This window comes from Chiloscyllium plagiosum, unplaced genomic scaffold (assembly GCF_037043375.1).
Source record: "Chiloscyllium plagiosum isolate Xiang-an unplaced genomic scaffold, Cpla_swu_hap1 HiC_scaffold_31, whole genome shotgun sequence".
NCBI lineage: Eukaryota > Metazoa > Chordata > Chondrichthyes > Orectolobiformes > Hemiscylliidae > Chiloscyllium > Chiloscyllium plagiosum.
The window spans coordinates 9,247,773-9,275,585 of NW_028270169.1; the positions used below are offsets into that span (position 1 = coordinate 9,247,773).

The following is a 27,813-nucleotide window of genomic DNA, read 5'->3' on the forward strand; positions in this document are numbered from 1 at the left end:
TTAGATTACATTACATTACAGTGTAGAAACAGGCCCTTCGGCCCAACAAGTCCACACCGACCCGCCGAAGCGAAACCCACCCATACCCCTACATTTACCCCTTACCTAACACTACGGGCAATTTAGCATGGCCAATTCACCTGACCCTGCACATCTTTTGGACTGTGGGAGGAAACCGGAGCACCCGGAGGAAACCCACGCAGACACGGGGAGAACGTGCAAACTCCACACAGTCAGTCGCCTGAGGCGGGAATTGAACCCGGGTCTCAGGCGCTGTGAGGCAGCAGTGCTAACCACTGTGCCACCGTGCCGCCCAGTTCTAGGTCAAAGAGTGTGGTGCTGAAAAAACACAGCTGGTTAGGCAGCATCCAAGGAGCAGGACAGTCAACATTTCAAGCATAAGCCCTTCATCAGGAATGAGGCTTGTGGGCCAATGGGGCTGAGAGATAAATGGGAGGGGGTGGGGCTGGGGAGAAGGTAGCTGGAAAAGCGATAAGTAGATGAAGGCGGGGGTGAAAGTAATAGGTCAAAGAGGAGGTTGGAGCAGATAGGTGGGAAGGAAGATGGACTGGTAGGACCATTCCAGCGGGCAGTGTCGAGTTGGAAGGTTCATCTCTAATGGTGTCATCCATCTGCTAGGCCAATATATAGACTTAGAAAAACCATAAATTCCTCCGATGTAGTATCAAAACCAAAGTTACTGTTGGTCCCTTCAGTTGGCCTGTTTCTGCCCACAGTTAAAATCCTTCTTTGTTTGCTGTGGCAAGATTCCATCTCCCACACAAGTCAATCAAAATTCCACTACCAGCTCCAATACATCCACACTAATTGTTAGGGTTCAGTTACAATTTTGGGTCTAATCTAGGCCTCATACTTTGAGCAGGATACCATTCACTTGGACAGGGGCAGAAAATATTTACAATAATAGGAAGGACAAGTGGTTTCAATTACTGTGGTGCTGATATTTTTCTTACAACTAAAAGATTAACATTCAAAATTAACAATTTTAAATAGAGTTTGGAAAGAAAAATGTTTCCACCGACAGGGTACTGGCAACTAGGTGACACATATTTAAGGTAATTAGCACAAGAACTGAAGATGAGATGAGAATGTGTTTTAGACACCAAGTATCAAAGATCTGGAATGTACCGCTCCTTCAGCCAGCACAAGGAGAAGTAATCACCTTCAAAATGGATTAAGGTATATACTCAATATACAGCAATTTGGAAAGGGAATGGGCAGTAATAAGCTCATTTAAATGATGCAGCATAGGCACAATGGGCTCCTCTTGCACTGCACTGTTCTATGTTTTAAGCTCCACTCCGTCCTAACATTGCCAAACTACAATGGTTCTGGTTTCCAACACTTCCAATTAAAACGTTCATCCAAAGGTTAAATCATATTGCTGCTTTGCACTTCAAAAAAACTTCTTCAATCTTACAAACAGATCCCAAAATTTTTAATTCTTATAAGCTCTAGCATTGTATGCACTCACCTCGTCCCATTGTTCCACGATGGACACACTTCAGTCTTCTAAGCTTCACACACAAATTCCTTCAAAACATCTTGCAACCAAGGTCTCATTAAATTCTGAGGGGGGGGGGGGGGGGGGTGAGAGCCCTTGACATCAAGGTAGCATTTGACCAAGTGTGGCATTAAGGAGCTCTAGCATAACTAGAATGACTAGGAATCAGGAATCTCTCCCCACTGGATGCAGTCAGATCTTGCACAAAAGATGATGGCTGTGACTGTTGAGGTCAGTCAACTCAATTCCTGGATGTCTCTGCAGGAGATCCTCACGAGTGACTTAGACCAAAACATCTTCAGCTGCTTCATCAATCCATCAAAGTCAGAAATAGGGACATTCCCTGATGATTGCACAATGTTCTCCACCACTTGTGACTCTTCAAATAGTCCATTTCCAAAAGTAACAAGATCTGGATAATATCAAGGCTTCGGCTGAAAAGCAGCAAATAACATTCACACCATACTCTCTTTTTGGAGATGGTCAATCTAATCACCATCCCTTGATATTCAATGGCATTGCTGAACCTCTCACTATCAACATCCTCAAGGTTGCCATTGACCAGAAACTGAACTAGGCCGGCCATATAAATACTGTAGCTACAAGACCATGTTGAAGACTAGGAATACTAATGCAAATATTTCATCACAATTCACACACCTCAACTCAAGCATGATAGAATACTCTCCAGTTGTCTGGATGAGTGAATCTCAAGCAGCACTCAACGTGCTTCACTGTATCCAGGACAAAGAAATTGAAGATTTGAAGGATAAGATACCTTGTAAAGTCGAAATTTCAATTTAATGCTAATAGCCAAACCTGAAGTATTATATAAAAATTAATCAGGCACCAAAAAAACCTCCAAAGATTCTTCAGCCCTTTTGTTGCAACTAGATGGAAGTTGCAGTATTTTTTGTAACTGTCATCCGTGCTGCTAACAGGACCAGATTCAGTCACAATCACAACTTTCACACAAATAATGGCAAGAACTAAAGTTCATCTAGTGAATTGCATTCAAATACAAATCAGTACCTTCAGAAGAGCATGCAAGACAGCCAAAACAAAGTTTTGAACAAAATATCATGCAGACATGAACAGAGAATCCAGATTTCAAATGCTTGCCTCAAACGAATTTCTCTAAACCAAAATCTAGTTGAGAAATCTTCATTATATAATTCTAACTTTGCACTGAAAGAAAGCAAAACTTTGCAGAGAATTATCCTGAAGAAGCGAACCATCTATAACTTTGAATAAATTTATTTAGTATCAATTACAATCATTAAATGAATTCCATATCTGATGAGAACCAGTACAGTTGTAGGCTGAGTTGTTTTAAGCACGCAAAGTTTTCCTTCAATTTACTGGCAAAAAAATTCATAGCACATCTCTGCCAAGGCTGCATTAGAACAAAGCACAGAAGGTGTGCAAGAACAGTCAAGGGCAATAGACTGTTCATTTATTTCTCCTTCAAAAGCATGTAGCACCTGCTCAATACTTTGAAACAGTGAAACTAGAATTAGAAACTCACCATGCAAATAATCACAGGTACATTTTATGTATAAGTCACAACATAAATAGCCAAATTTGTGGATATTTTGCAGCTGCATTCACACAATATAGACAGGATGGCAAAAGAACTAGAAATGACATGAGGAAATCCATTTTTACACATTACGTAGTTAGTGGATCCAACATGCACTGCCTGAGCATCTGACAGAGGCAGATTTAAACTTGGATTTCAAAAGTTAAAATTGGACAGTTATTTGAAACCATTTGTAGGGTTCTAGTGGGGAAAAAAAGGCTGGGGAGTGGGACTAATGGGGTTCTGTTTGCAGAGAGCCAAAATGGATACAACAGACCAAAAAGGGTCATCCTAAGCTGCAACTTTAGATTAGATTACTTACAGTGTGGAAACAGGCCCTTCGGCCCAACAAGTCCACACCGCCCCGCTGAAGCGCAACCCACCCATACCCCTACATGTACCCCTTACCTAACTGTGTCATGATTCTATAAATCACACTGGAGTCACACAGTGCTCACCTTTCCCCAAACTAAATGCCATACCACATGACAAGTCAGTTGACCTGAGCATCACAAGTGTTATCTTCTATCAGATAAAACTTACAATGGATTTAGGAGAATTACCACAAAACTTACTCAATTATTCTGTTCTCAGACAGAACAAATTGATACAGGGAAAAGGGGTCGATGTACCTTCAAGGCATACCAGGATTAACTTTTCTATTCCACATACTCTCTTAACAGCTCAATCAGCTGCAACACATTCAAATTTTAATATAGGCACAAAACGTATGTTTCAAGTATCATTAATTACACTTAGCGGGGAGTAATTTAGAAGATAACTAGTCAGTTGCACTTGATAGACAACTCTAATTTTAAACTGCAGTCTACTCAGGGAAGCAATGGCTAATGTGGTCAGTCAGCCTCGACATCCAAAATTTTTATCGAATGCAATTTTCTCCTAGCTTGAGTCAAGGGGAATCATCGACATTGGACAGGTGCAGACAGCAACGCCACGTTGCGAGCACAGGAAGATGTATCACTGTTGAGAAAAGATTCCTACAACAAAATGCTGCGTGAATTTCCCCAGATACGGGAAAGGAGGGAAAACTGTACTGAAAAAGGCAAAAGTCTCATACAAAATTAAAAATTCTTTCGGGTTTGAGGACAACCCCGCATAACTGTATGACCCGAAGCTGGACTGGAAACACACGTACACCTGGTGAATATTATCCGGTGTTTCTACATCCCATTTATAAAAGGCAATCCTGCGAAGGTTGCTTATGCGTTCTCTAGGGTTTACTTCATGGTTCAAAACGTCTGCACCTGTCTCTCTCTGGGCTTGGTCGCCTCCTTTCCTCGAGCTCCAAGGAGTTGCTGCCACGAGCGAGGCCGGCGCGAGGCGGCTGTCGCGAGCTCCAGGCGTTCAGTTCCCCACCTGCCGTGGATCGTGGAGGTTCCGAACGCGCAGAGCTGCTGCTCCTCCCTAATACAGCAGGTAGGCCCACAACCTCCTTAATCCCGCTCTCCACAATCCCCCAAACCTGGGCCTCAATCTCCCTCTCGGGCCACTTATTGTTGGCGGGGAGGGGTCGCTTCAAGATTTCTCTCCCTCCCTCCCATTGGGCCTACTCCACAGGCCTCGCCTTCCGCTGAGGCGGCGACAACACCGGGTTCTCCTCTACCTCATCCCCACCCCACCCAACCCAACGCGCCAATTCCCTTTCTTCTCTTTACCCCTTCCAGCTCCTCGTCCGAGATGGCTTCTTCCGGCTGGTACTCGGGGTCCAGGTCGATGTCGAACACCCCGGCCATGTCTCCAGCTCGTGCTCGTTTTCTCTCTCGCGCTCGCTCCGTGTGTCACTCTCTCGCTTTTCCCCCTCCCCGGCTTCGCTCCCTCATGGGTTCCACTCGCCCACCATCGCTGCTAACGCATGCGCAGCCCGTGGATCGAGGGGGCGCGCCTCCGCTCGCCGGCTCCATCCCTCCCCTCCAGGGAGAGCTGACGTGCGCGTGCACTGCGGGGCGACGTTGTGTGGGGAAGGGGATGGAGGAAAACAATGTCATGCGCACTCTCGACCAGCCTGCTTGGTGCAGAACGTCCTTAGAGCCGACAGTAGAGGGGGAGGTGGAAGAGCAATTCAGCTCTCCAAGTCTGCCTTCTGGGTCAGACTTGACTGCGATTGAAGGTCTCTTGGAACACCGTGGTAGTATCCCTTACCTCTGAGGCCCAGGTTCAAGTCTGACCTGTCACCAGAAGTGTGTTGCAAGATCTCGGAGCAGGTTGATCAGAAAATAGAAAGTCAGAAGTCACACAACAGGTTGGACCGAAGGGTCTCTGTTCCGTGCTGTACGTGTCTATGACTGTGACCAGGTTTTGGTCCAACAGGTTAGTTTGAAAGTGCAAGCTTTCAGAGTGCTGCTCATTCTAGCTACCGGACAAAGGAACAGCACTCCAAAAGCTTGTATTTTCAAATAAACCTGTTGGACAGTAACCTGGTGTTGTGTGGTTTCTGACTTTGTCCACATCCACATCAGAAAATCATAATAGAATCCCTACAGTGTGGAAACAGGGCATTTGGCCCAACAAGTCCACACTGACCTTCTTGAAGAGTATCCCACCCAGACCCATTCCCCTACCCTACATTTTCCCATGACTAATGCACCTAACCTACACATTCCTGAACACTATGGGCAATTTAGCATTGCCAATTCAGCTGACCTGCATATCTTAGGAGGACCTCCAGAGCACCCGGAGGAAACCCACGCAGACATGAGAATGTACAAACTCCACACAGACAGTCGCTTGAGGTTTGAATTGAACCGGAGTCCCTGACACTTTGAGGCAGCAGTGCTAACAGTTGATCTTCCGTAATTACACCGGCATCACTCCCCACCTCTTCCTCCGCTACATTGATGACTGCATTGGTGCCACCTTGTGCTCCCGCGAGGAGGTTGAGCAATTCATCAACTTCACCAACACATTCCACCCTGACCTTAAATTTACCTGGACCATCTCTGACACCTCCCTCCCCTTCCTGGACCTCTCCATCTCCATTAATGACGACCGACTTGACACTGACATTTTTTACAAACCCACCGACTCCCACACCTGGATTACACCTCTTCCCACCCTACCTCTTGCAAAAATGCCATCCCATATTCCCAATTCCTCCGCCTCCGCCGTATCTGCTCCCAGGAGGACCAGTTCCACCACGGAACACACCAGATGGCCTCCTTCTTTAGAGACCGCAATTTCCCTTCCCATGTGGTTAAAGATGCCCTCCAACGCATCTCGTCCACATCCCACACCTCCGCCCACAGACCCCACCCCTCCAACCGTAACAAGGACAGAACGCCCCGGTGCTCACCTTCCACCCTACCAACCTTCGCATAAACCAAATCATCCACCGACATTTCAGCCACCTCCAAAAGGACCCCACCACCAGGGATATATTTCCCTCCCCACCCCTTTCCGCCTTCCGCAAAGACCGTTCCCTCTCTGACTACCTGGTCAGGTCCACGCCCCCCTACAACCCACCTTCCCATCCTGGCACCTTCCCCTGCCACCGCAGGAACTGAAAAACCTGCGCCCACACCTCCTCCTTCACCTCTATCCAAGGACCTAAAAGAGCCTTCCACATCCATCAAAGTTTTACCTGCACATCCACTAATATCATTTATTGTATCCGTTGCTCCCGATGCGGTCTCCTCTACATTGGGGAGACTGGACGCCTTCTAGCAGAGCGCTTTAGGGAACATCGCCGGGACACCCGCACCAATCAACCACACCACCCCGTGGCCTAACATTTCAACTCCCCCTCCCACTCTGCTGAGGACATGGAGGTCCTGGGCCTCCTTCACCGCTGCTCCCTCACCACCAGACGCCTGGAGGAAGAACGCCTCATCTTCTGCCTCGGAACACTTCAACCCCAGGGCATCAATGTGGACTTCAACAGTTTCCTCATTTCCCCTTCCACCACCTCACCCTAGTTCCAAACTTCCAGCTCAGCACTGTCCTCATGACTTGTCCTATCTCCTTTTCCACCTATCCACTCCACCCTCTCCTCCCTGACCTATCACCTTCATCCCCTCCCCCACTCACCTATTGTACTCTATGCTACTTTCTCCCCACCCCCACCCTCCTCTCACTTATCTCTCCACGCTTCAGGCTCACTGTTCAAAAATTGGATTTCTGACCTCTCTAATGAAAAGTTGATCTTCATAGAACTCAAGACCAAAATCCATTTTCCTCTATATTACAACACAAGATCTCAAACAATAACAATACATTATGAAACTTCATCACGCATCCACCACAGAAAGCACAATAAAAGGGTACCTTTGAAAAGCATTTTCAGTTTCGGTTAATGAAACTTGACAAAATCCTTTTAATAAATCATTTTTATAACAGAACAGGCATATCCAAAACTCTCGATAAATTTCTCCAATTATGAAATCTAATATGAATCATATTGATTCATCACAATATACCTTGACTCAAATAAATTGTCATTTTCTATCACAAACTTGATTTCTTCCCTCATTTCTCTACATTGAAACTGTAAGGATGTTGCTTGATAGGTGATGCATACCCTAAGTTAACAGCATATGGCCAAAGATGTATGCTCTATCCTATTTACACAAATTGATTTAATGTTCTGTAATCACTTTTGTAAGTCATTTTTCTGGGAGAGTTGAATATTCTATTTAAATTCCTAAACATCTTCACATTATCCAATCTCACTAAAGAGAAGTTGACTTTAAAACTTTCAATTTCTGATTCAAATGGTTGGATTTATTTTTATTTCACTCCTTATTTCTTTAACATTGCAAATACACTTCTCTCCTGACAATCTTCCCTGTCATGATATTTACTAATTATGATGGTACATTCAGTGATTATTTTCTGTATAGAGTACTCACTTCATAGTTCATTAATTTAGTCCAATAGTTTCCCAGAGAGATGTAACAGTAATGACACCTCATCTCCAACAACAGGATTTCAAGCTTAAATCTTTTAATGTTCTGTAATTATCACAGACTTCAAATACCTTTGGCAAATTCCCAAATTTTGGCTAATTTTTCTCAGAAGCTTGAGACGTAGGTGTTTTTTAAATTTCTTCTCTGTTCATCATTCTTTTCAATTCCAACCCTTTCCATCTCCCTTTTCTCCCCCTTTTCTTATAATTCATTTTTTCCCTCAAATTCAAGTTTTATTTATAAATTTCAACTGTAATCTTAGTTAACTTCAGTGTGACTTATTAATTTTAGAGCTCTCTCTTTTTATCTCTAAGTGCAAGGTAATCAATTAACTATCTCGTCCCTATGAGAGCCTGCCTTTTTGCTACATTCAATTTGTCTCCTAAATCTCTCAGTTGTGCCTTGGTCAAATATTTCAAATGGTCTACTGTTATATTTTTCTACTGTTACATTCCTGATGAAGGGCCTATGCCCAAAATGTCGTCTCTCCTGCTCCCTGGATGCTGCCTGACCTGTGCTTTTCCAGCGCCACACTTTTTGACTCTGATCTCCAGCACATGCAATCTTTGCTTTCTCCTCCCTGTTGTATTCTCTACTCCTAGAAACATCTTGGGTACAGCCAAAGCTATTTACAATTCCAACTCACATAACATACTTCACAACAACTCCTGCCTCTGTGCTCAGAACCACCATATCATCATATTTTTTCACAATTCAGATTTCTTATGAACTCAACTAATTTTAATCTGGCAAAGAGGCCCAGCTTTGTCATGATCCCTATTTATGGGTAATGCTGGACAAGTCAGATCCCAGTGTAAGACCTGGCTTGATAAATCTTTTTTCTCTTTTTGTTTACAAAAGCATGGAACGTATTCATAAGAGGCTGCCAATGCACTTTCAAAGGAAGAACATAGAAAAACATGAAAAAGAAAACCATGAATTATGTTTCACTAAACATTAATCATTTGAAGTGGCATGATTACAAATATTACCAAGATTCACCTTTATAGTTTCAACATCAACATTCCAGACACTAAAATCTCAATGTAGGGTCACCCTGTATTCACACTAAAGCCTGTGCTACAGCTATAATTGATTTCCTATCAGCAAAGGTTTCTGCAATCACTTGATGTTATTTTCTTTATTCATGTCTCTTCCTGAATTCATTAAACAATATTCAAGGGGCAAAAGGAAGAGAGGAAGTAAATCCAATAGCTATCATTAGAGAAAAAAGTGCAAGGGAAACTATGACATGAAAGCTGATAAGTCCCCTGGACCTGATGGGATGCATCCTGGGTTATTAAAGGAAGTAGTTAAAGAAATAGTTGATGCACTGGTAGTAACTTTCCAGGAATCCTTAGATTTTGGAAAAGTCCCAGAGAATTAGAAAACTGCCAATGAAACACCCTTACTCAGAAAGTGAAGGTGACAAAAGACATAATTATAGGCCAGTTAGTTTAGCTTCTGTTATTGGGGAAATTTTAGAGTCTATTATAAAGGATATAATAGCAGACCATTAAAAATGTTAATTTGCTTAAGAAGAGTCAACATGGCTTTGTGAAGAGGAAATCATGCCTGACAAATTCACTAGCATCCTTTGAGGAGGTAACAACGTTGCTGAACAAAGAGACCTTGGAGTGCAGGTTCATAGCTCCTTGAAAGTGGAGTCGCAGGTAGATAGGATAGTGAAGAAGGCATTTGGTATGCTTTCCTTTGTTGGTCAGAGTATTGACTACAGGAGTTGGGAGGTCATGTTGTGACTGTACAGGACATTGGTTAGGCCACTGTTGGAATATTGCATGCAATTCTGGTCTCCTTCCTATCGGAAAGATGTTGTGAAACTTGAAAGGGTTCAGAAAAGATTTACAAGGATGTTGCTAGGGTTGGAGGATTTGAGCTATAGGGAGAGGCTGAACAGGCTAGGGCTGTTTTCCCCGGAGCGTCGGAGGCTGAGGGGTGACCTTATAGCGGTTTACAAAATTGAGAGGCATGGATAGGATAAATAGACAAAGTCTTTTCTCTGGGGTCGGGGAGTCCGGAACTAGAGGGCATAGGTTTAGGGTGAGAGGGGAAAGATATGAGACCTAAGGGGCAACTTTTTCATGCAGAGGGTCATACGTGTATGGAATGAGCTGCCAGAGGATGTGGTGGAGGCTAGTACAACTGCAATATTTAAGAGGCATTTGGATGGGTATATGAATAGGAAGGGTTTGGAGGGATATGGGCCAGGTGCTCGCAGGTGAGATTAGATTGGGTTGGGATCTCTGGTCGGCATGGACAGGTTGGACCGAAGGGTCGGTTTCCATGCTGTTCATCTCTATGACTCTAAACAGGAAAATAAAGGGGAAGCACTAGATGTAATATATTTGGATTTTCAGAAGGAACATGATGAGGAACCACATGTTAGGCTACTTAATATGATAAGAACCCCTGGCATTAGGGATAGTATATCAGCATGGAAAGAGAATTGGCTGGCTAATGGAAGTTTGAAATTTGAGATAACGGGATGTTTTCTTGATGGCAACCTGTAACTAGTGGAATGCTATGCCAGTTTACAATTATTTATAATAAACATTGATTTAGATGAGGGAAATGAATGTACAAAAATTAACTTTGCAGATGACAAAAATATATGGGAACACAAATGTTGAGGACAACATAAGAGACTCTGAAGAAGGATATTGACAGGTTAAGTAAGTGGGAAAAAAATAATATAGTGGGCAAATGTGGGGTTATGTACTTTGACAAGAAGAATAGAGGAACTGAATGTTATTTAAATGGAGAAAGACTGTAGAAAGCTATGGAACACAGGAATTTGAGTTCTTTTCCATGAATCAAAAAAGGTTAGCATCCAAGTTCAACAGATAATATGGAAGGCAAATGGAATGTTGGGCTTTATTTCACAGGGCGTGGAGCATAAAAATAAGAAGGTTTGCTAAAACTATACAAGTACTAGACCAAGCACAGTTCGAAAACCAGATTAACAGTCTTGGCACCCTTATCAAAATAAAAATGTACTGACATTGGAGGCAGTCCAAAAAAGTTTCAACAGGCTGGACTTCCCCCAGTGTCAGTACATTTTTATTTTGATAAGAACTCCAAAACTGTTCATCCAGTATGAAGGGACTGTCACTGAGGAGACGTTGAGTAGTGTGAACTTGGATGCTAGCCTTCAGATTCCTCTGAAGAAATTCCTCCTTATCTATGTGACTGCTTATTCTGAGATTATGCCCTCTGATTCGAGACTCTCCCACAATGGGAAACAACCTCTTTGCATTTACCCTGTTAAATCCCCTATGAATCTTCCCATTCTTCTAAATTCCAAAGAGTACACATCCAATCTACTCAACGTCTTCTCACAGAGGGTTGGGACTGAGACAAGGTGGGGGGAGGGGGACTTCTCCAGTTTCCTCATTTCCCCTCCCCCCACCTTGTCTCAGTCCCAACCCTTGAACTCAACACCATCTTCCTAACCTGCAATCTTCTTCCTGACCTCTCCGCCCCCACCCCCACCCCGGCCTATCACACTCACCTTATCACCCTCACCTTAACCTCCTTCCACCTATCGCATTTCCAACACCCCTCCCCCAAGTCCCTCCTCCCTACCTTTTATCTTAGCCTGCTTGGCACACTCTCTTCATTCCTGAAGAAGGGCTCATGCCCGAAGCGTCAATTCTTCTGCTCCTTGGATGCTGCCTGACCTGCTGCGCTTTTCCAGCAACACGTTTTCAGCTCTGATCTCCAGCATCTGCAGTCCTCACTTTCTCATTAAGTATATTCAAAGCTGTGATAGATTTCTCATTAGTAAGGGAATCAAGGGTTATGAGGAGAAGGTAGGAAAGTAGAGTTGAGGGTTATGAGATCAGCTGATACTGAATGGTGCAGCTGACTTGATAGGCTGAATGGCATACTTTTGCTCCTATGTCTTCTGGGCTTATGTTTTTAACTCTATTTTTCTCTCCACATGCTGCTTCACCTGCTAAGTATTTCATGCATTTTCCACTTTTACATATTTTAAAATAATCTCCTGTTCTGATGAATTTTTAAAATATTGCTCAAATGGGATTTTGTTTTAATTCTGGATTAGAATGACCAATTTTTGGCTGTCGTTTTGCCTTCAGCTGCAGTTGTAATTTCTCACGTTTGACACTAGGTGGTAGAGTAATACTATTTAACATTACGCATACAATACAGGTACACGAAAGCAGATCTGACAAAACACTTTACAAAGTAATTTTTAAATCATGGACACTGTTGTGTAGAAAAGCTCCTACAAACATCACCTAAGTAAATAACCAGCTCATCTATTGTCATGATGTTAGCAGAAAAAATATTAAGATACATAAACTGTTAAACAGTAATAAACCAATTTTTCAATCCCGCTGAGTCTGTAAGATTGCGATGCCTTGTATGATACAATACTTGATGACATTATAGTGAAAGCATCCCTGTGTAGGACTGATTATTTAGAGATTCCCTACAGTGTGGAAACAGACCCTTCGGCCCAACAAGTCCACACCGACCCTCCGAAGAGTAACCCACACAGTCCCATTTCCCTCTGACTAATGCACCTAACACTATGGGCAATTTAGCATGGCCAATTCACCTAACTTGCACATCTTTGGACTGTGGGAGGAAACCCACGCAGACATGGGGTGAATGTGCAAACTATAATATGACTTAATGTAACATTCTCTTTAAAGGATTGAAGAGTGGATTGAACACTAAACTTGATTAAGGGCAATTATAAGGACGTAAAGACCAAGCTGGTTAAAATGAACTGGGGAAGCTAAGTTAAGGAATAGATTGGTAGAGATGCAATGACAAGACATGTAAGGAGATATTTCAGAACACTGAGAAAAGAACACTTAGAAAGAATCTAAGGAGAGAATGCACAATCCATAGTTAACTAAGGAAATTGAAGATTCCACTAAATTGAAAACACAAGCATATAATTGTGCAAAGATGCGTGGCAGGTAAGAATTTTGAAAATGATGTAAAGGATAGCAAAAAGTGATTAAAAGATTAATAAGACAAATGAAAATAGTGTACCAGTAAAAGTTAGGTAGAAAAAAATTTAAAAAGTAAAAGTTCCATAAATATTTAATAAAGGAAAATTAAAGACAATTAATAATGAAAAGTAAGCAGATGAATTTAACAGATGTTTTGCACTGGCTTGTCTCTATCGGATTTAAATAAGATTCCAGAAAGAATTTTGAATTAGAATATGAAAGAAAACAAGGAATGCAAAACAAATTCAAGCATCAGAGAAAGGATACTGAGAAAATTATTAGAACTAAAATCTGACAAGTCACCTGACCTCGATGAGTTTCATCCTAGGATGGCAAAATAAGTTGCTGCCGACATAGTAGTTGATATCATCTAAAATGCTTAAATGAATATCTGAGGTATAATGAAATGAGGGAACAGGTGATGGATATATTAATGAAGAGCAAATTGATTTTGAAATGGTGGTATGCAAATGAGGAACTTGTAATCCGGTGTGAATTTAATGGAGTGTGATTAACTGAAATAAATCTCACACATAAAAGTGTGAACTTGAATTCTGTTTAAATACAGTTATCTTTTGGAATATAGCTTGGAATATAATTTTCCCAAATTCCCTACATTGTGGAAAGGTTTAATCAAATTGGAAAATAGAGAATGTGACTTCTTTAATCATGGAAAGGCTACAGAAAGCAGGAAATCTCAAGCTGATTAGAGGGAAATGCTGCCCAAGGAGGATTTGCTTACAAAATCATAATGCAAGAAGATTGGTTCAAGTAGTTTTGTGAAAGGGAAATCATGTTTGACTAATTTATTAGTTCTTTGAAGAAGTAACAAGCAAAGTAGATAAATGAGAACGAGTATGAAATAATTCCAAGGAGACAAGTATCTATTCACCGAGTCACCTTTTATTTACATATGCACAGTAAATGGATTCTGACTAGCCCGGTCAGAGCCAGTCCCTATAATGAGAGACTCTCTGAATCTCCTGTTTACTTTTTTCTCTCTTTTGAACAGAACCTCTGACACTCCTGTTCATTCTTTTTTTGACTATAGCAGTATCTCTGACATTCACCTTTTCTTTAAGAGTGAACAGAATGTCTGACATGGCTTTTTTTTAATTCTGCGGTAGTGCTTATTTTTCCCCAACATCCATGGTGTGTGTGTGTGTGCAGGTGTGAGACACAGTGAGAGACACAAGGTGCACGAATCTTTGTTCAATTTCCACCACCAGGAAGATAGGAAAACACCCGGGTGGCCAGTGACAAGCAGTGCCCTTCACATCAAAGGGCAATGCTGTGTGATCCAACAATGAAGGAGAGGGCAGGGACTAAATCAAAATAGAGTTGGAGGGGGAAATAATGCACTCCACTCCCTGCGGCGCCCACCTCTCCCTGAACAACTCCAGGGTGTTGGTCGACACCGCGTGCTCCTTCTCCAAGGACACCCGGGCTCGAACGTAACCACGGAAGAGGGGCAGGCAGTCAGCCCTAACGACCCCCTCCATGGCCCGCTGCCTGGACCTGTTTATGGCCAGTTTGGCCAGGCCCAGGAGCAGACCCACGAGGAGGTCTTCAGACCTGCCCTCCCTCCTCTGTACCGGGTGCTCGAAGATCAGAAGCGTGGGACTGAAGTGCAACCAAAAGCAGAGGAGGAGGTTTTTAAGAAAATCAAAAAGGGAGTGCAAACGCCCACACCCAATATACAAGTGGTCCACAGCCCCCACAGCGCCACAGAACAAGCAGTTGGGCTGGGAGTCCGTGAACCACCGCAATCTGCGGCTGCAGGGGACCGCTGCGTGCAGCACCCTCCACCCCAGATCCCCAAGAGAAAGGGGGAGGACTCCCGCGTAGAGAGCCCTCCACTGGGGATCCCCACTGCCCAGGGCCCGCCTTTTTACCCCCTGAAAGGGAACAAAATTAAAATTCCGGAGGCGGCTCAGGTTATCTCCTTTTTTTAATTTTATTAAACAAATTACATAAACAGTTTACAACAAACAGTTACATTTACAGCTGCATACAAGAGACAGCAATTTTACAAGGGAGAGGAGCAGCAAAGCCAGGCTCCAAACCCTACCATTCAAACAGTTCACAGGGACATGAGGACAAACCTCAAATCCCAGTTTCACATATAAAAATATAAAGAAACATCAACAATGACATTTGTACATTAGACAATACTGTTACATACAAAAGTGCAGACAATACAGACCCAGCAAGCCCCCGCCCCTCCCACCTTCCGACCACTCTAAGGCAGCCCGCCCCTCCCCACCTTCCAGTTCTCAGTCCACCCCAGGTATCTCCTGTTTATTTTTTTTTAAAAGGGCCATGCTCAAAGGAAAGCAGCTCAAGGTGACATTGAACAATAGCAGAGGATGGTTTCGAACCAGCGACCTCTGGGTTATGGGCCCAGCACGCTCCCGCTGCGCCACTCTGCTCCTGCGCGAACCCCTGTTTATTTTTTTTTCTCCTGTTTATTTTTAAAAAATTTTTTTTATTCACCCCCACACTACCGCCTAACTGCGGTAGTGCTTATTTTTCCCCAGCACCCATGGTGTGTGTGTGTGTGTGTAGGTGTGAGACACAGTGAGAGACACAAGGTGCACGAATCTTTATTCAATTTCCACCACCAGGAACATAGGAAAACACCCGAGTGGCCAGTGACAAGCAGTGCCCTTCACATCAAAGGGCAGTGCTGTGTGATCAAAACAGTGAAGGGGAGGGTAGGGACTAAATCAAAATAGAGTTGGAGGGGGAAAAATGCACTCCACTCCCGGCGGCGCCCACCTCTCCCTGAACTCCTCCAGGGTGTTGATGGACACCGCGTGCTCCTTCTCCAAGGACACCCAGGCCCTAACGTAATCTCCTGTTTATTTTTTTTTCTTTCTTTTTTTTAACCCCCACACTACCACCTAAGTGGGGTAGTGCTTATTTTATCCCCAGCACCCATGGTGTGTGTGTGTATACGTGTAAGACACAAAGTACACGAATCTCTATTCAATTTCCACCACCAAGAAGATAGGAAAACACCCGAGTGGCCAGTGACAAGCAGTGCCCTTCACATCGAAGGGCAATGCTGTGTGATCAAAACAGTGAAGGGGAGGGTAGGGACTAAATCAAAATAGAGTTGGAGGGAGAAATAATGCACTCCACTCCCCGCGGCGCCCACCTCTCCCTGAACAACTCCAGGGTGTTGGTCGACACCGCGTGCTCCTTCTCCAAGGACACCCGGGCCTTAACGTAATCTCCTGTTTATTTTTTTTATTTTTTGTTTTTTTAAAAAAAAAATTCTAATTTAACCCCCACACTACCACCTAAGTGCGGTAGTGCTTATTTTTTTCCCCAGCACCCATGGTGTGTGTGTGCAGGTGTGAGACACAGTGAAAGACACAAAGTGCATGAATCTTTATTCAAATTCCACCACCAGGAAATAGGAAAACACCCGGGTGGCCAGTGACAAACACTGCCCTTCACATCAAAGGGCAGTGCTGTGTGATCAAAATAGTGAAGGGGAGGGTAGGGACTAAATCAAAATAGAGTTGGAGTGAGAAATGATGCACTCCACTCCCTGCGGCGCCCACCTCTCCCTGAACAACTCCAGGGTGTTGGTGGACACCGCATGCTCCTTCTCCAAGGACACCCGGGCCTTAACGTAATCTCCTGTTTATTTTTTTTTATTTTTCTTTTTTTTTACACCCAATATATACATGGTCTACGGACTCCAAGCGCCACAGAACAAGCAGTTGGGCTGTGAGTCCGTGAACCACCGCAATCTGCGGTTGCAGGGGACTGCTGCGTGCAGCACCCTCCACTCCAGATCCCCGAGAGAAAGGGGATCTGCGTAGAGAGCCCTCCACTCGGGATCCCCACCACCCGGTGGCAAATGGGGGGTCCCTGTTTATTTTTTTTTATATAGAATTGGAGGGAGAAATGATGCACTCCACTCCCTGCGGCGCCCACCTCTCCCTGAACTCCTCCAGGGTGTTGGTGGACACCGCGTGCTCCTTCTCCAAGGACACCCGGGCCTTAACGTAATCTCCTGTTTATTTTTTTTTCTTTTAATAGTATTGGAGGGAGAAATGATGCACTCCACTCCCTGCGGCACCCACCTCTCCCTGAACAACTCCAGGGTGTTGGTCGACACCGCGAATTTCTTGATGATTTTTTTTTTTCTTTTAACCCCCACACTACCACCTAAGTGCGGTAGTGCTTATTTTATCCCCAGCACCCATATTGTGTGTGTGCAGGTGGGAGACACAGTGAAAGACACAAAGTGCACCAATCTTTATTCAACTTCCACCACCAGGAAGATAGGAAAACACCCAGGTGACCAGTGACGAACACTGCCCTTCACATCAAAGGGCAGTGCTGTGTGATCAAAACAGTGAAGGGGAGGGTAGGGACTAAATCAAAATAGAGTTGGAGTGAGAAATGATGCACTCCACTCCCTGCGGCGCCCACCTCTCCCTGAACAACTCCAGGGTGTTGGTGGACACCGCATGCTCCTTCTCCAAGGACACCCGGGCCTTAACGTAATCTCCTGTTTATGTCTGTCAGGCAGAGCTCCCTGATTGGCCCAGGTTATCAACTCCAATCAAGGATCTCATCGTCAATGAGAGCCAACTGCTCATTATTCCAATCACTATATAGTAGATTTCCAGAAGGCATTTTTTCAAGGTGACATTTCCAAGGTTGCTACACACCATAAGAGCTTATGGTGTAAAGGGTAACACATTGGCAAGGATAGAGGATTGTTAGGCTAAAAGAAAACAAGGTGGAGATAAATTAATCATTGTGGTTGAGTGGTGTCATAGAGTAATATAGGTACAGCACAAAAACAGACCCTTCAGCCCAACTTCTCCATGCTGACCAGATATCCTAACCTAATCTAGTCCCATTTGCCAGCATTTGGCCCATATCCCTCTAAAGCCTTTCTATGCATATACTATCCAGCTGCCTTTTAAATGCTGTAATTGTACTAGCCTCCACCACTTCCTCTGTTAGCTCATCCCATACATGCACTACCCTCTGTGTGAAAACGTTGCCGCTTAGCTCCCTTTCATAGCTTTCCCCTCTCACCCTAAACCTATGCCCTCTAGTTTTGGACTCCCCCACCCCAGGGAAAAGATCTTGTCTACTTATCCTAACCATGCCCCTCATGATTTTATAAATCTCTATAAGGTCACCCCTCAGTCTCCTACACTACATGGAAAATAGCTCCAGCCTATTCAGCCTCTCCCTATAGCTCAAATCATCCAACCTTGGCAACGATTTGGACATGCTGGTGTTGGACTGGGGTATACAAAGTTAAAAATCACATAACACCATGTTATAGTCCAACAGGTTTAACTGGAAGCACACTAGTTTTCGGAGCACCAGTGGTTGTGGAGGACACAATTGTAAGGCACAGAATTTATAGCAAAAGTTTACAGTGTGATGTAACTGAAATTATACATTGAAAAATACCTTGATTGTCTGTTGAGTCTTTCATCTGTTTGAATACCATGATAGTTTCACTTCTTTCATGTGTAAATCACAAAACTTTTTTTTTAAAAGTTGCATTCTCAGGTTAACTGTAACAATTGGTGTTAGCTAGACAATATGTTGAAGGTGTTAGCCCCCTGTGTTCTCTGTCTGTGCCATGATGTTTAGATTGGTTCTAATCTAAAAAGTGAGATAATAGAGTTTTACATGAATTCATGCAGTTTTTGAGCAAAGTACAATGTAACTCTGCAAGTACAAATTCAGCAGAGGCTGATAGCTAAGTTCCATACGCAAAGGGAGAGCCACAACCGGGACCTTAGATTCATGTCACACTACAGGTGACCACCATTGTACACTACACACACACACACACACACACAGGCACTCCTATACATACATACACATGGACACACACATACACAGACATACATACAGACACTCACACACAGAATTTTGCTATAAATTCTGTGCTTTACAATTGTGTCCTCCACAACCACCTGATGAAGGAGCGGCGCTCCGAAAGCTAGTGTACTTCCAATTAAACCTGTTGGACTATAATGTGATGTTGTGATTTTTAATTTTGTAAACCCTGGCAACATCCTTGTAAATCTTTTCTGAATCGTTTCAAGTTTCACAACATCCTTCCAATAGGAAGGAGACCAAAACTGACTACAGTATTCCAAAAGTGGCCTAACCAATATCCTGTACAGCTGCAACATAACCTCTCAACTCCTATACTCAATACTCTGACCAATAAAGGAAAACAAACCAAACTTCTTCTTCACTATCCTATCTACCTTCGACTCTGCTTTCAAGAACAATGAACCTGCACTCCAAGGTCTCTTTGTTTAGCAACACTCCCCAGGACCTGACCATTAATGTATAAGTCCTGCTCTGATTTGCTTTTCCAAAATGCAGCACCTCGCATTTATCTAAATTAAACCCCATCTGCCACTCGTCAGCCCGTTGGCCCATCTGATCAAGATCCTGTTGTATTCTGAGGCAACCTTCTTTGCTGTCCACTACATCTCCAATTTTGGTGTCATCTGCAAACTTACTAACTATACCTCCTATGTTCACATCCAAATTATTTCTATAAATGACAAAAAGTAGTGGACGCAGCACCGATCTTTGTGGCATACCACTGGTCACAGGCCTCACGTCTGAAAAGCAACCTTCAACCACCACCCTCTGTCTTCCAACTCCAAGCCAGTTCTGTATCCAAATGGCTACTTCCTCCTGTCAACCTTGCTTATCAGTATCCCATGAGGAACTTTGTTGAACACTTTACTGAAATCCATATAGATCACGTCTACCACTCTGTCCTCATCAATCCTCTTTGTTATTTCTTCAAAAAACTTAATCAAGTTCGTGAGACATGATTTCCCATGCACAAAGCCATGCTAACTATCTCTAATCAGTCCTTGCCTTTCCAAATACATGTAAATCCTGTCCCTCAAGATTCCCTCCAACAACTTTCCCACCACCAATGTCAGATTCATGGGTCTGAAGTTCCCTGGCTTTTCCTTACCACCTTTCTTAAATAGTGGCACCTTATTAGCCAACTTCCAGTCTTCTGGCACCTCACCTGTGACAATCAATGATACAAATATCATAGCATTGGGCCAAACAATCACTTCTCTAGCTTCCCACAGAGTTCCAAAATACACCTGATCAGGTCCTGGGGATTTATTCACTTTTATGCATTTCAAGACATCCAGCACCACCACCTCTGTAATATGGATATTTTTCAAGCTCCACATTCTATATCCTCCATGTCCTTCTCCACAGTAAACACTGATGCAAAATACTCATTTAGTATCTCCCCCATCTCCTGCGGCTCCCCACATAAGCTGCCTTGCTGATCTTTGATGAGCCCTATTCTCTCCCTGGTTATCCTTTCATCCTTAATGTATTTAGAAAAACCCTTTTTATTCTCCTTAATTATATTTGCCAAAGCTATCTTGTGTCCCCTTTTTGACCTCCTAATTTCACAGTGTACTCCTACTGCCTTTTTATTCTTCTTAGGATTCACTCGATCTCTCCTGTCTATACCTGAGATATACTTCCTCCTTTTTCTTAACCAAATCCTCAACTACTCTAGTCATTCAGCAGTCCCTACACCTACCAGCCTTTCCTTTCATCCTCACAGGAATATACTGCCTCTGGACTCTCGTTATCTCACTTCTGAAGGCTTCCCTTTTCCAGCCATCCCTTTATCTGTGAACATCTGCCCTCAATCAAACTTTGAAAGTTCTTGCCTAATACCATCAAAATTAGCCTTTCTCCAATTTAGAACTTCAACTTTTAGATCTGGTCTATCCTTTTCCATCACTATTTTAAAACTAATAGAATTATGGTTGCTGGTCCCAAAGTGCTCCCCCACTGACACCTCAGTCACATGCCCTGCCTTATTTCCCAAGAGTATGTCAGGTTTTGCACCTTCTGTCGTAGGTACATCCACATACTGAATCAGAAAATGTTCTTCCACATACTTAACAAATTCCTCTCCATCTAAATCCTTAACATTATGGCAGTCCCAGTCCATGTTTGGAAAGTTAAAATCCCGTACCACAACCACCCGATTATTCTTACAGATAAGTGAGATTTTCTGAAAAATTTGTTTCTCAATTTCCCGCTGACTATTAGGGGGTCTATAATACAGTCCCAATAAGGTCTTCATCCGTTTCTTATTTCTTAGTTCCACCCAAATAACTTCCCTGGATATATTCCCAGGAATATCCTCCCTAAGTACAGTTGTAACGCTATCCCTTACCAAGAATGCTACTCCCCTTCCTTTCTTACCCCCCTTTCTATCCTTCCTATAGCATTTGTATGTTGGAATATTAACCTGCCAGTCCTGTCCATCCCTGAGCCACGTTTCTGCAATTGCAATGATATCCCATTCCCATGTTCCTAACCATGCCCTGAGTTCATCTGCCTTCCCTGTTAGGCCTCCTGTATTGAAGTACAGTAAATGCAGTTTAATTTATCAATCCTACCTTGTTCTCTGCTTTGTTCTTGCCTGCCCTGACTGTTTGATTCGCTCCCTTTCCCAACTATACCAGTCTCAGCTTGATCTCTCTCCTCAGTATTTTCTTGGGTCCACCCCTGCCCCCACCCCCCACTCCCCAAACCAAGCAACCTTACTAGTTTAAATCCTCCTTAGCAGCTCTAGCAAGTCTCCCTGATAGTATATATTAGTCCCCTTCAAATTCAGGTGCCATTGGTCCTTCTTGTACAAGTCACTTCTACCCTAGAAGAAATTCCAATGATCCAAAAATGTGAATTCTTTTCCCCTGCACCAGCTCCTCAGCCACACATTCGTCTGCTTCATACTTCTATTCCTACCCTCACTAGCTCGTAGCACCAGTAGTAATTACTATCACCGAGGACTTCCTTTTTTAAATTTTTAACTTCCTATGTTCTCCCTTCCGGACCCCAACCTGTTCCCTTCCTATGTGATTAGTTCCAATGTGTACAATGACCGCCTGCTAGTCCCTCTCCCCTTTGAGAACATTCTGCACCCTCTGAGACATCCTTGATCCTGGTACTTGGAAGGCAACACGCCATTCTGATTTTTCACTCCTGGCCACAGAAACATATGTCTGTGCCTCTGACTAGAGAGTCTCCTATCAAATTGATTGCTTGGGACCCAAAGTACCCCTCATTACATTATGCCAGTCTCAATACCAAAAACTTGGTTGTTCGTGCTATATTCCCCTAAGAGTCCATCATCGCCTACGTTTCCCAAAACAGCATACTTGTTTGAAATGGGATAGCCTCATAAGACTCCACAGTATCTGCCTACCCCTCCTACCTATCCTGGAGTTAACCCATCTACCTGACTGTACCTGCGACTTTTCTCCCTTCCTATAACTGCCATCCATCACACCCCCTATCTCTTGTAAATTCCTCATTGCCTCTAACTGCCACTCCAACCGATCCATGCAAACTGATAGAATTCACAACCAAAGATACTTCCTGGAGACATAATCATCAGTAACATGGAAACTCTCCCTAAACTTGCACATCCAACAGGAAGAGTATATCACTCTACTAAAGGCCATCTTTGCTCCTTCACAATCTGCAGACCCAGAAATAGCCCCATTGTTTTGCTTTAAAAAATACAGTGCTCAGACTAACTTAGTACTAATGGTTTATATTTTTAAAATTTAATCAAGAGACATTGTATGCAGTGACTAGGATCAATGTTGAGGCTTCAATTATTTATGTATCAATTCTCAATGTTCCCCTTTATCCATCTTGCCTGTTACTTCCTCAAATAATTCGAATAGATTTGAGAATCATAATTTGTGAAAGGGAAAACCAAGTTGGGTCTACCTGATCACATTCTGATTTTCTAAGAATCCTGCTATTATTGCTGGCCATTGATTTGAGGATGGTGTCTAATTAGTTGCAGGTTTCTTCCATGTGCTCTAATGTGGCCAATTCTCAACCACAGGTCTTTGAATATATGAAGCAGGATATCCCATGAGGTAGTGGTTTCTGGAGAACAGGATTCCATAAAATATGGGGGAACAGAAGTCAGCCATTTGGACAATTTAGTCTGCTCCACCATTTAATGAATTCATAGTTGATCTAACTATTCTCAACTCCATTTTTTGCCTGTTCCTTGGACCCATTGATTCATTTCCTTTGCTTTCATTCTCTGCCATTGTTCTACTTCATCATTAAGGCACTTGGACTGAAAGCATGATGCAGGTTTGATGGTTGTGTTATTGCCATTTTTAATGATTTGTAGCAATCCCCTCAAAGTCATTAAAGTGCTGGAGCATTTCAGCAAGAGCTTCAAGGGCTCAATCGAATGTTTTATTGACTGGAAAGTGTGCAATTGTTTAGAAGGTATTCCCACTGTGAGACCGATTGACAATTTGGAGCAATAGTAAATCCAGGGATGAAAAAATACTAGTTTTTAAGGAACAAACGAAAGGGTATCAAAATAATAAAGGAAAAAGTTTAAAACTTAATAGGTAAAGAAAATAATATGCTTCCATTGACATAATAAAGCTCATAACTGAAATTAAATTGAAGAGCTATTATAGTAGTAGAAAGCCTAACAACACTGCAGACAAGAGTGTAGGAGGAAAGAAGAGGATGGTAAAACCATAGCAGTGAAACAAGTGGAGTAGGTTCCCTCAAAATATACTAGAAAAACAAAGATGGCTCAGAAATCAAAAACAAAATTCCTGAATATTGCCATAAAAAATCAAACCACTGAGATTTCTTGGATAAACTCAACAGGTTTGGAGCATCTGTGGAGAGAAAACAAAATTTACATTTTGGGTCCAGTAACCCTTCTTCTGAACTGATTGCAGCTGAGTAAAGATTGGTATGTATGCTGAAGTTGGGGTGGAGGGGGCGTGGGTGTTGAAGTAAACGATATGTGGAAATAGAACTCCGAGAGAGAAAACAACAATTGGACAAAGGAGTGGGTAAAGCTCAACCTGGGACATTCATTGGCTATTAGTAGCTGACAATGGTTTAATTGTGGTAGCAACCCATCTGATGACTGGGCCTGGTGTGTGGACTTGGGGAAGAACATGGAAGACGGTGCTTAGGCCCTAAAAATATTGAACTTGATTTTGAATCCTGAAGGTTGCAGGATTCCCAAGTGGAAAATGAAATGCTGCTCCTTCCAGCTTGCGTGCTGGGTCTGAGCATTGGGTCTGCTGCCGTGCTCCAGTGAAACTCAACATTAGTAAAATTTCCTTATTTTCCTAAACAAGAGGCAAATAAGTAAAGATATTGAGAGACACTGGAGCAAGTCAGTTGTTGGAGGTTGCTAAAGATACAATTCCACTTCCAGAGGGGCTAATGAAGGATTCAATATTTATTGGAGGTTACAAACTAGTCCCTTGATATAGAATTGGATTAAAGAGTGACCTAATAAGTGTAGGTGTTGTAGTTATACTTGGAGTCATAGAAGATATACCTATAGAAGGAATTGATTTTATCTCAGGAATGACCTGGTTGAGTCAGAAATATTGGCTTCACAAAGGGTGTTTGAGCAACCAGTATAAGTTTAAAAAAAGCCTGAAATGCCATATGTGGAACACCCTGGATTGTTTTGTGACAGTTTTGCAACTAGATCTCAGGCTGATAAAAGTTGACAAAATTAGGACGAGTCTATACAAAAGGGAGATGAAATGGAATTTAGTTATCTAATGCTAGATATGAAAACATAGCTAAAAAGGATGAAGATATAGCAAATTAGACTAACCTGTTTAGTTCATAGTTTAAAGGTATGTGATTTATATATGTGATTTTCTTTTTAAGAGTTTGGATTCTAAACTAGTGGTACAAGGTGCTGCCTATATGTGTGAAGGGATTTTAAAAAATAATCCGGTCAATCCTCCCAGACCATGACTTTAAATCAATACATGCATCATGGAATGTTAAGGGAAGTTTGTTTATGTTGTTTATAGTAACTCATGAGGGAACAATATTAAGCCAAGAGTAGCATGGTGGCTCAGTGGTTAGCACTACTGCCTCACAGCAGCAGAAACCTGAATTTGATGCCAGATAGATTACTGTCTGTGTAGAGTTTGCACGTTCTCCCTGTATCTATATGGGTTTCTCTGGGTGCTCCTGTTTCCTACTACAGTCCAAAGATGTGTAGGCAATGTGGATTGGTCATGTTAAACTGCCCCATAGTATTCAGGGATATGCAGGCTAGGTGGATTAGCCAGGATAAATGTGGGATTCTAGGAATAGGGTGACGTACTGCGTCTGGGTGGGATGGTCTTCAGAGGGTTCGTGCAGACCCGGTGGGCTGAATAGCCTCTTACTGCACTGTAGGGATTCATGATGTTATTTGCTTAGCAGAAGCCAGATTGACCTTTTATTTAAAGGAAGTTAAAAAAGTTTTAATTCCATTAAAAAAAAATCTGAATAGGTTCAGATGCAAGAATAGTTTCACCAGGAAAAAGGAGTTTAGAACAGTTAAGGGAATATTTTGCTTCAGTGTAAGGTTTTAAGGTTTTGAAAACCTCTATAGTTAGAAATCTAAATTGATTATTTAAAGTTATTCAAGTCTAATATCTCAAATGCATGAGTCAAAGAGAAAGGACTACCTTAAGTTGACCTACAGATTTTAAAGAGAAGGAAAGTTTATCTGGATTTTGATTATCTGTAAAATGATGGTGTTGAGGAGTAGGTGGGATTTTGTTTTACCAGGTGTTTGAAATTGTTTAAACTGTGATATACAGTATGTTGATAGCTTTGCTTTTTTATATTAACTTATAAATTATTTTATTTTTTAAACCATATCTGCAGCCTGACATGCTAGTCTTTCTGTGAAAGACCATCACATTAAATAAGAATAAAACACACAGTATGATCTGTCCAGACAGATTTCATTCTGGGATCTGATTCGTCTCGTAGTAATATCAGTTGGGATCATAACATTAACTTATTTAACAGAAATGCAACAAATTGATCCTGAGTTGAAAGAGCTGTATTAAACCGTCTTCTCAGAAAATGAGTCAGAACTAATACCTGAGTGTTATTGTTTAAAGAATACACTGGTAATGTTAGTGAGGAAATTGAGAACTTTCTGAATAGCAGGCGATGAGCCAATCAGTGGTAGCTTCTTCTGAGTATTGTAATAAAATGTGTTAGGTGGCTCACAAAATTCCAATGGTAGCTCACTTCAGTATGAGCAAAATGCAGTCTCAAAAGCTAAAATACTTTTATTGGTCAAGATTGCATAACGATGTGGTTAAATTTTGTCAGACATGTCATACATGTAAAATAGTGGAGAAACCTGAACTATCAATTAAGCATGCGCCCTTAATTCTATTCCCAAGCTTTTGAGAACCATTTAGCAAAGTCTTCATAAATTTGTGAGTGGGCAAACACTTGATAGATGCAATACTATATGGCTAAATGTGAAGTTATACACTTTGGTGAGTAAAACAGAAAGGAAGAGTATTATTTAAATGGTGATAAATTGAGAAGTATAATGTACAAAGGTATCTGGGTGTCCTTGTAAAAAAGTCAATGAAAGTAGACAGGCAGATGCAGCAAGAATCAGAAAGGCAAATGGGGATTTGAGTTCAGAAATAGGGATGTCTTACTGCAACTGTACAGAGCCTTGGTGAAACCATGCCTGGAATATTGTGTGTGGGTTTGGTGCCCTACCAAATAAAGGATATTCTTGCTATAAAGGGAGCGCAGTGAGACTCCTCCCTTCCCTTCCTAGACATCTGTTTCCATTTCTGGAAATAGGATAGCACCCAATATCCACTATAAACCCACCAACTCCCACAGTTATCTTGACTATACCTCCTCACACCCTGTTTCCTATAAAGATTATTCCATTCTCACAGTTCCTCCACCTCTGTTGCATCTGTTCTGGTGATGCCAGCTTTGACACAGGAGATTCCAAAATGTCCATCTTCTTCCTGAACTGACGATTCCCCGGCACTGTTGTTAACAGGGCCCTCCGCCAGGTCTGACCCATCTTCTATGCTTTGGCCCTCACACCTGTCTTCCCTCCCACAACAGGAATAGGATCCCCCTTTTCCTTATCTACCATCCCACCAGCACACATATCCAGAGGATCTTTGCCACCACTTCCGCCATCTCCAGCGAGATACCACTATCAGACACACATTCCCCTCCCCTGCCTTGTCAGCCTTCTGCAGGGAACAGTGTGTTCCCTCTGGACAACCTTGTCCATTCTTCCTTCACTTCCAACAGCCCTGCACCTGCAACCACGCAGGTGTAACACCTATCCATTTACTTCCGCCCTCCTCAGTATTCAAGAGCCCAAACACACCTTCCAAATGAAGCAGTGCTTAATCTGCACTTCACTCAATTTCGTCTGCTGCATTTGCTGCTCACAATGTGGTTTCCTTTACATTGGGAAAGCAAAGAATAGACTGGGTGACAGCTTTGCAGAACACCTATGTTATGTCCACAAAAAAAACCCTAAGCTTCCAGTTGCCTGCCACTTTAACATACCACCCTATTCCCTGACCAACATCTCAGTCTCAGGCTTGCTGCAATGCTTCAGCAAAGCTCAGTGCAAGCTGAAAGAACAGCGCCTCATTTTCCACTTGGGGACCCTGCAGCCCCCCCCGAACTCAATATCAAGTTCAACAACTTTAGGGCTTGAGCTCTCCCATGTCCCTTATCCCAATCCCCATACACCATGCCTTGTTATCATGTAGTCTGCAATTACACACAACATATTATTAGCCACTGACAGTCCCTATTAATAGCTATTCACCCTCCTAGCCAGATCGTTATACACGCCTTTGTCTG

At 42.7% G+C, this 27,813-nt stretch overlaps 1 protein-coding gene and 1 long non-coding RNA gene across 2 annotated transcripts in view; one reads left to right on the forward strand and one right to left on the reverse strand.

Annotated features, from left to right (window-relative positions):
* The window catches only part of rps6kb1a (ribosomal protein S6 kinase B1a), an 85,129-nt gene extending 80,181 nt beyond the window's left edge, over positions 1-4,948 (reverse strand). The window contains exon 1 of the mRNA XM_043718122.2: positions 4,784-4,948. Within this exon, the coding sequence (XP_043574057.1) occupies positions 4,784-4,861 (78 nt within the window). The 5' untranslated portion in view covers positions 4,862-4,948. The remainder of the gene's footprint in view (positions 1-4,783) is intronic.
* LOC122563903 (uncharacterized) overlaps positions 4,082-27,813 on the forward strand; it is a 222,279-nt gene continuing 198,547 nt past the window's right edge. The window contains exon 1 of the long non-coding RNA XR_006315770.2: positions 4,082-4,544. This is a non-coding gene — a long non-coding RNA (uncharacterized LOC122563903). The remainder of the gene's footprint in view (positions 4,545-27,813) is intronic.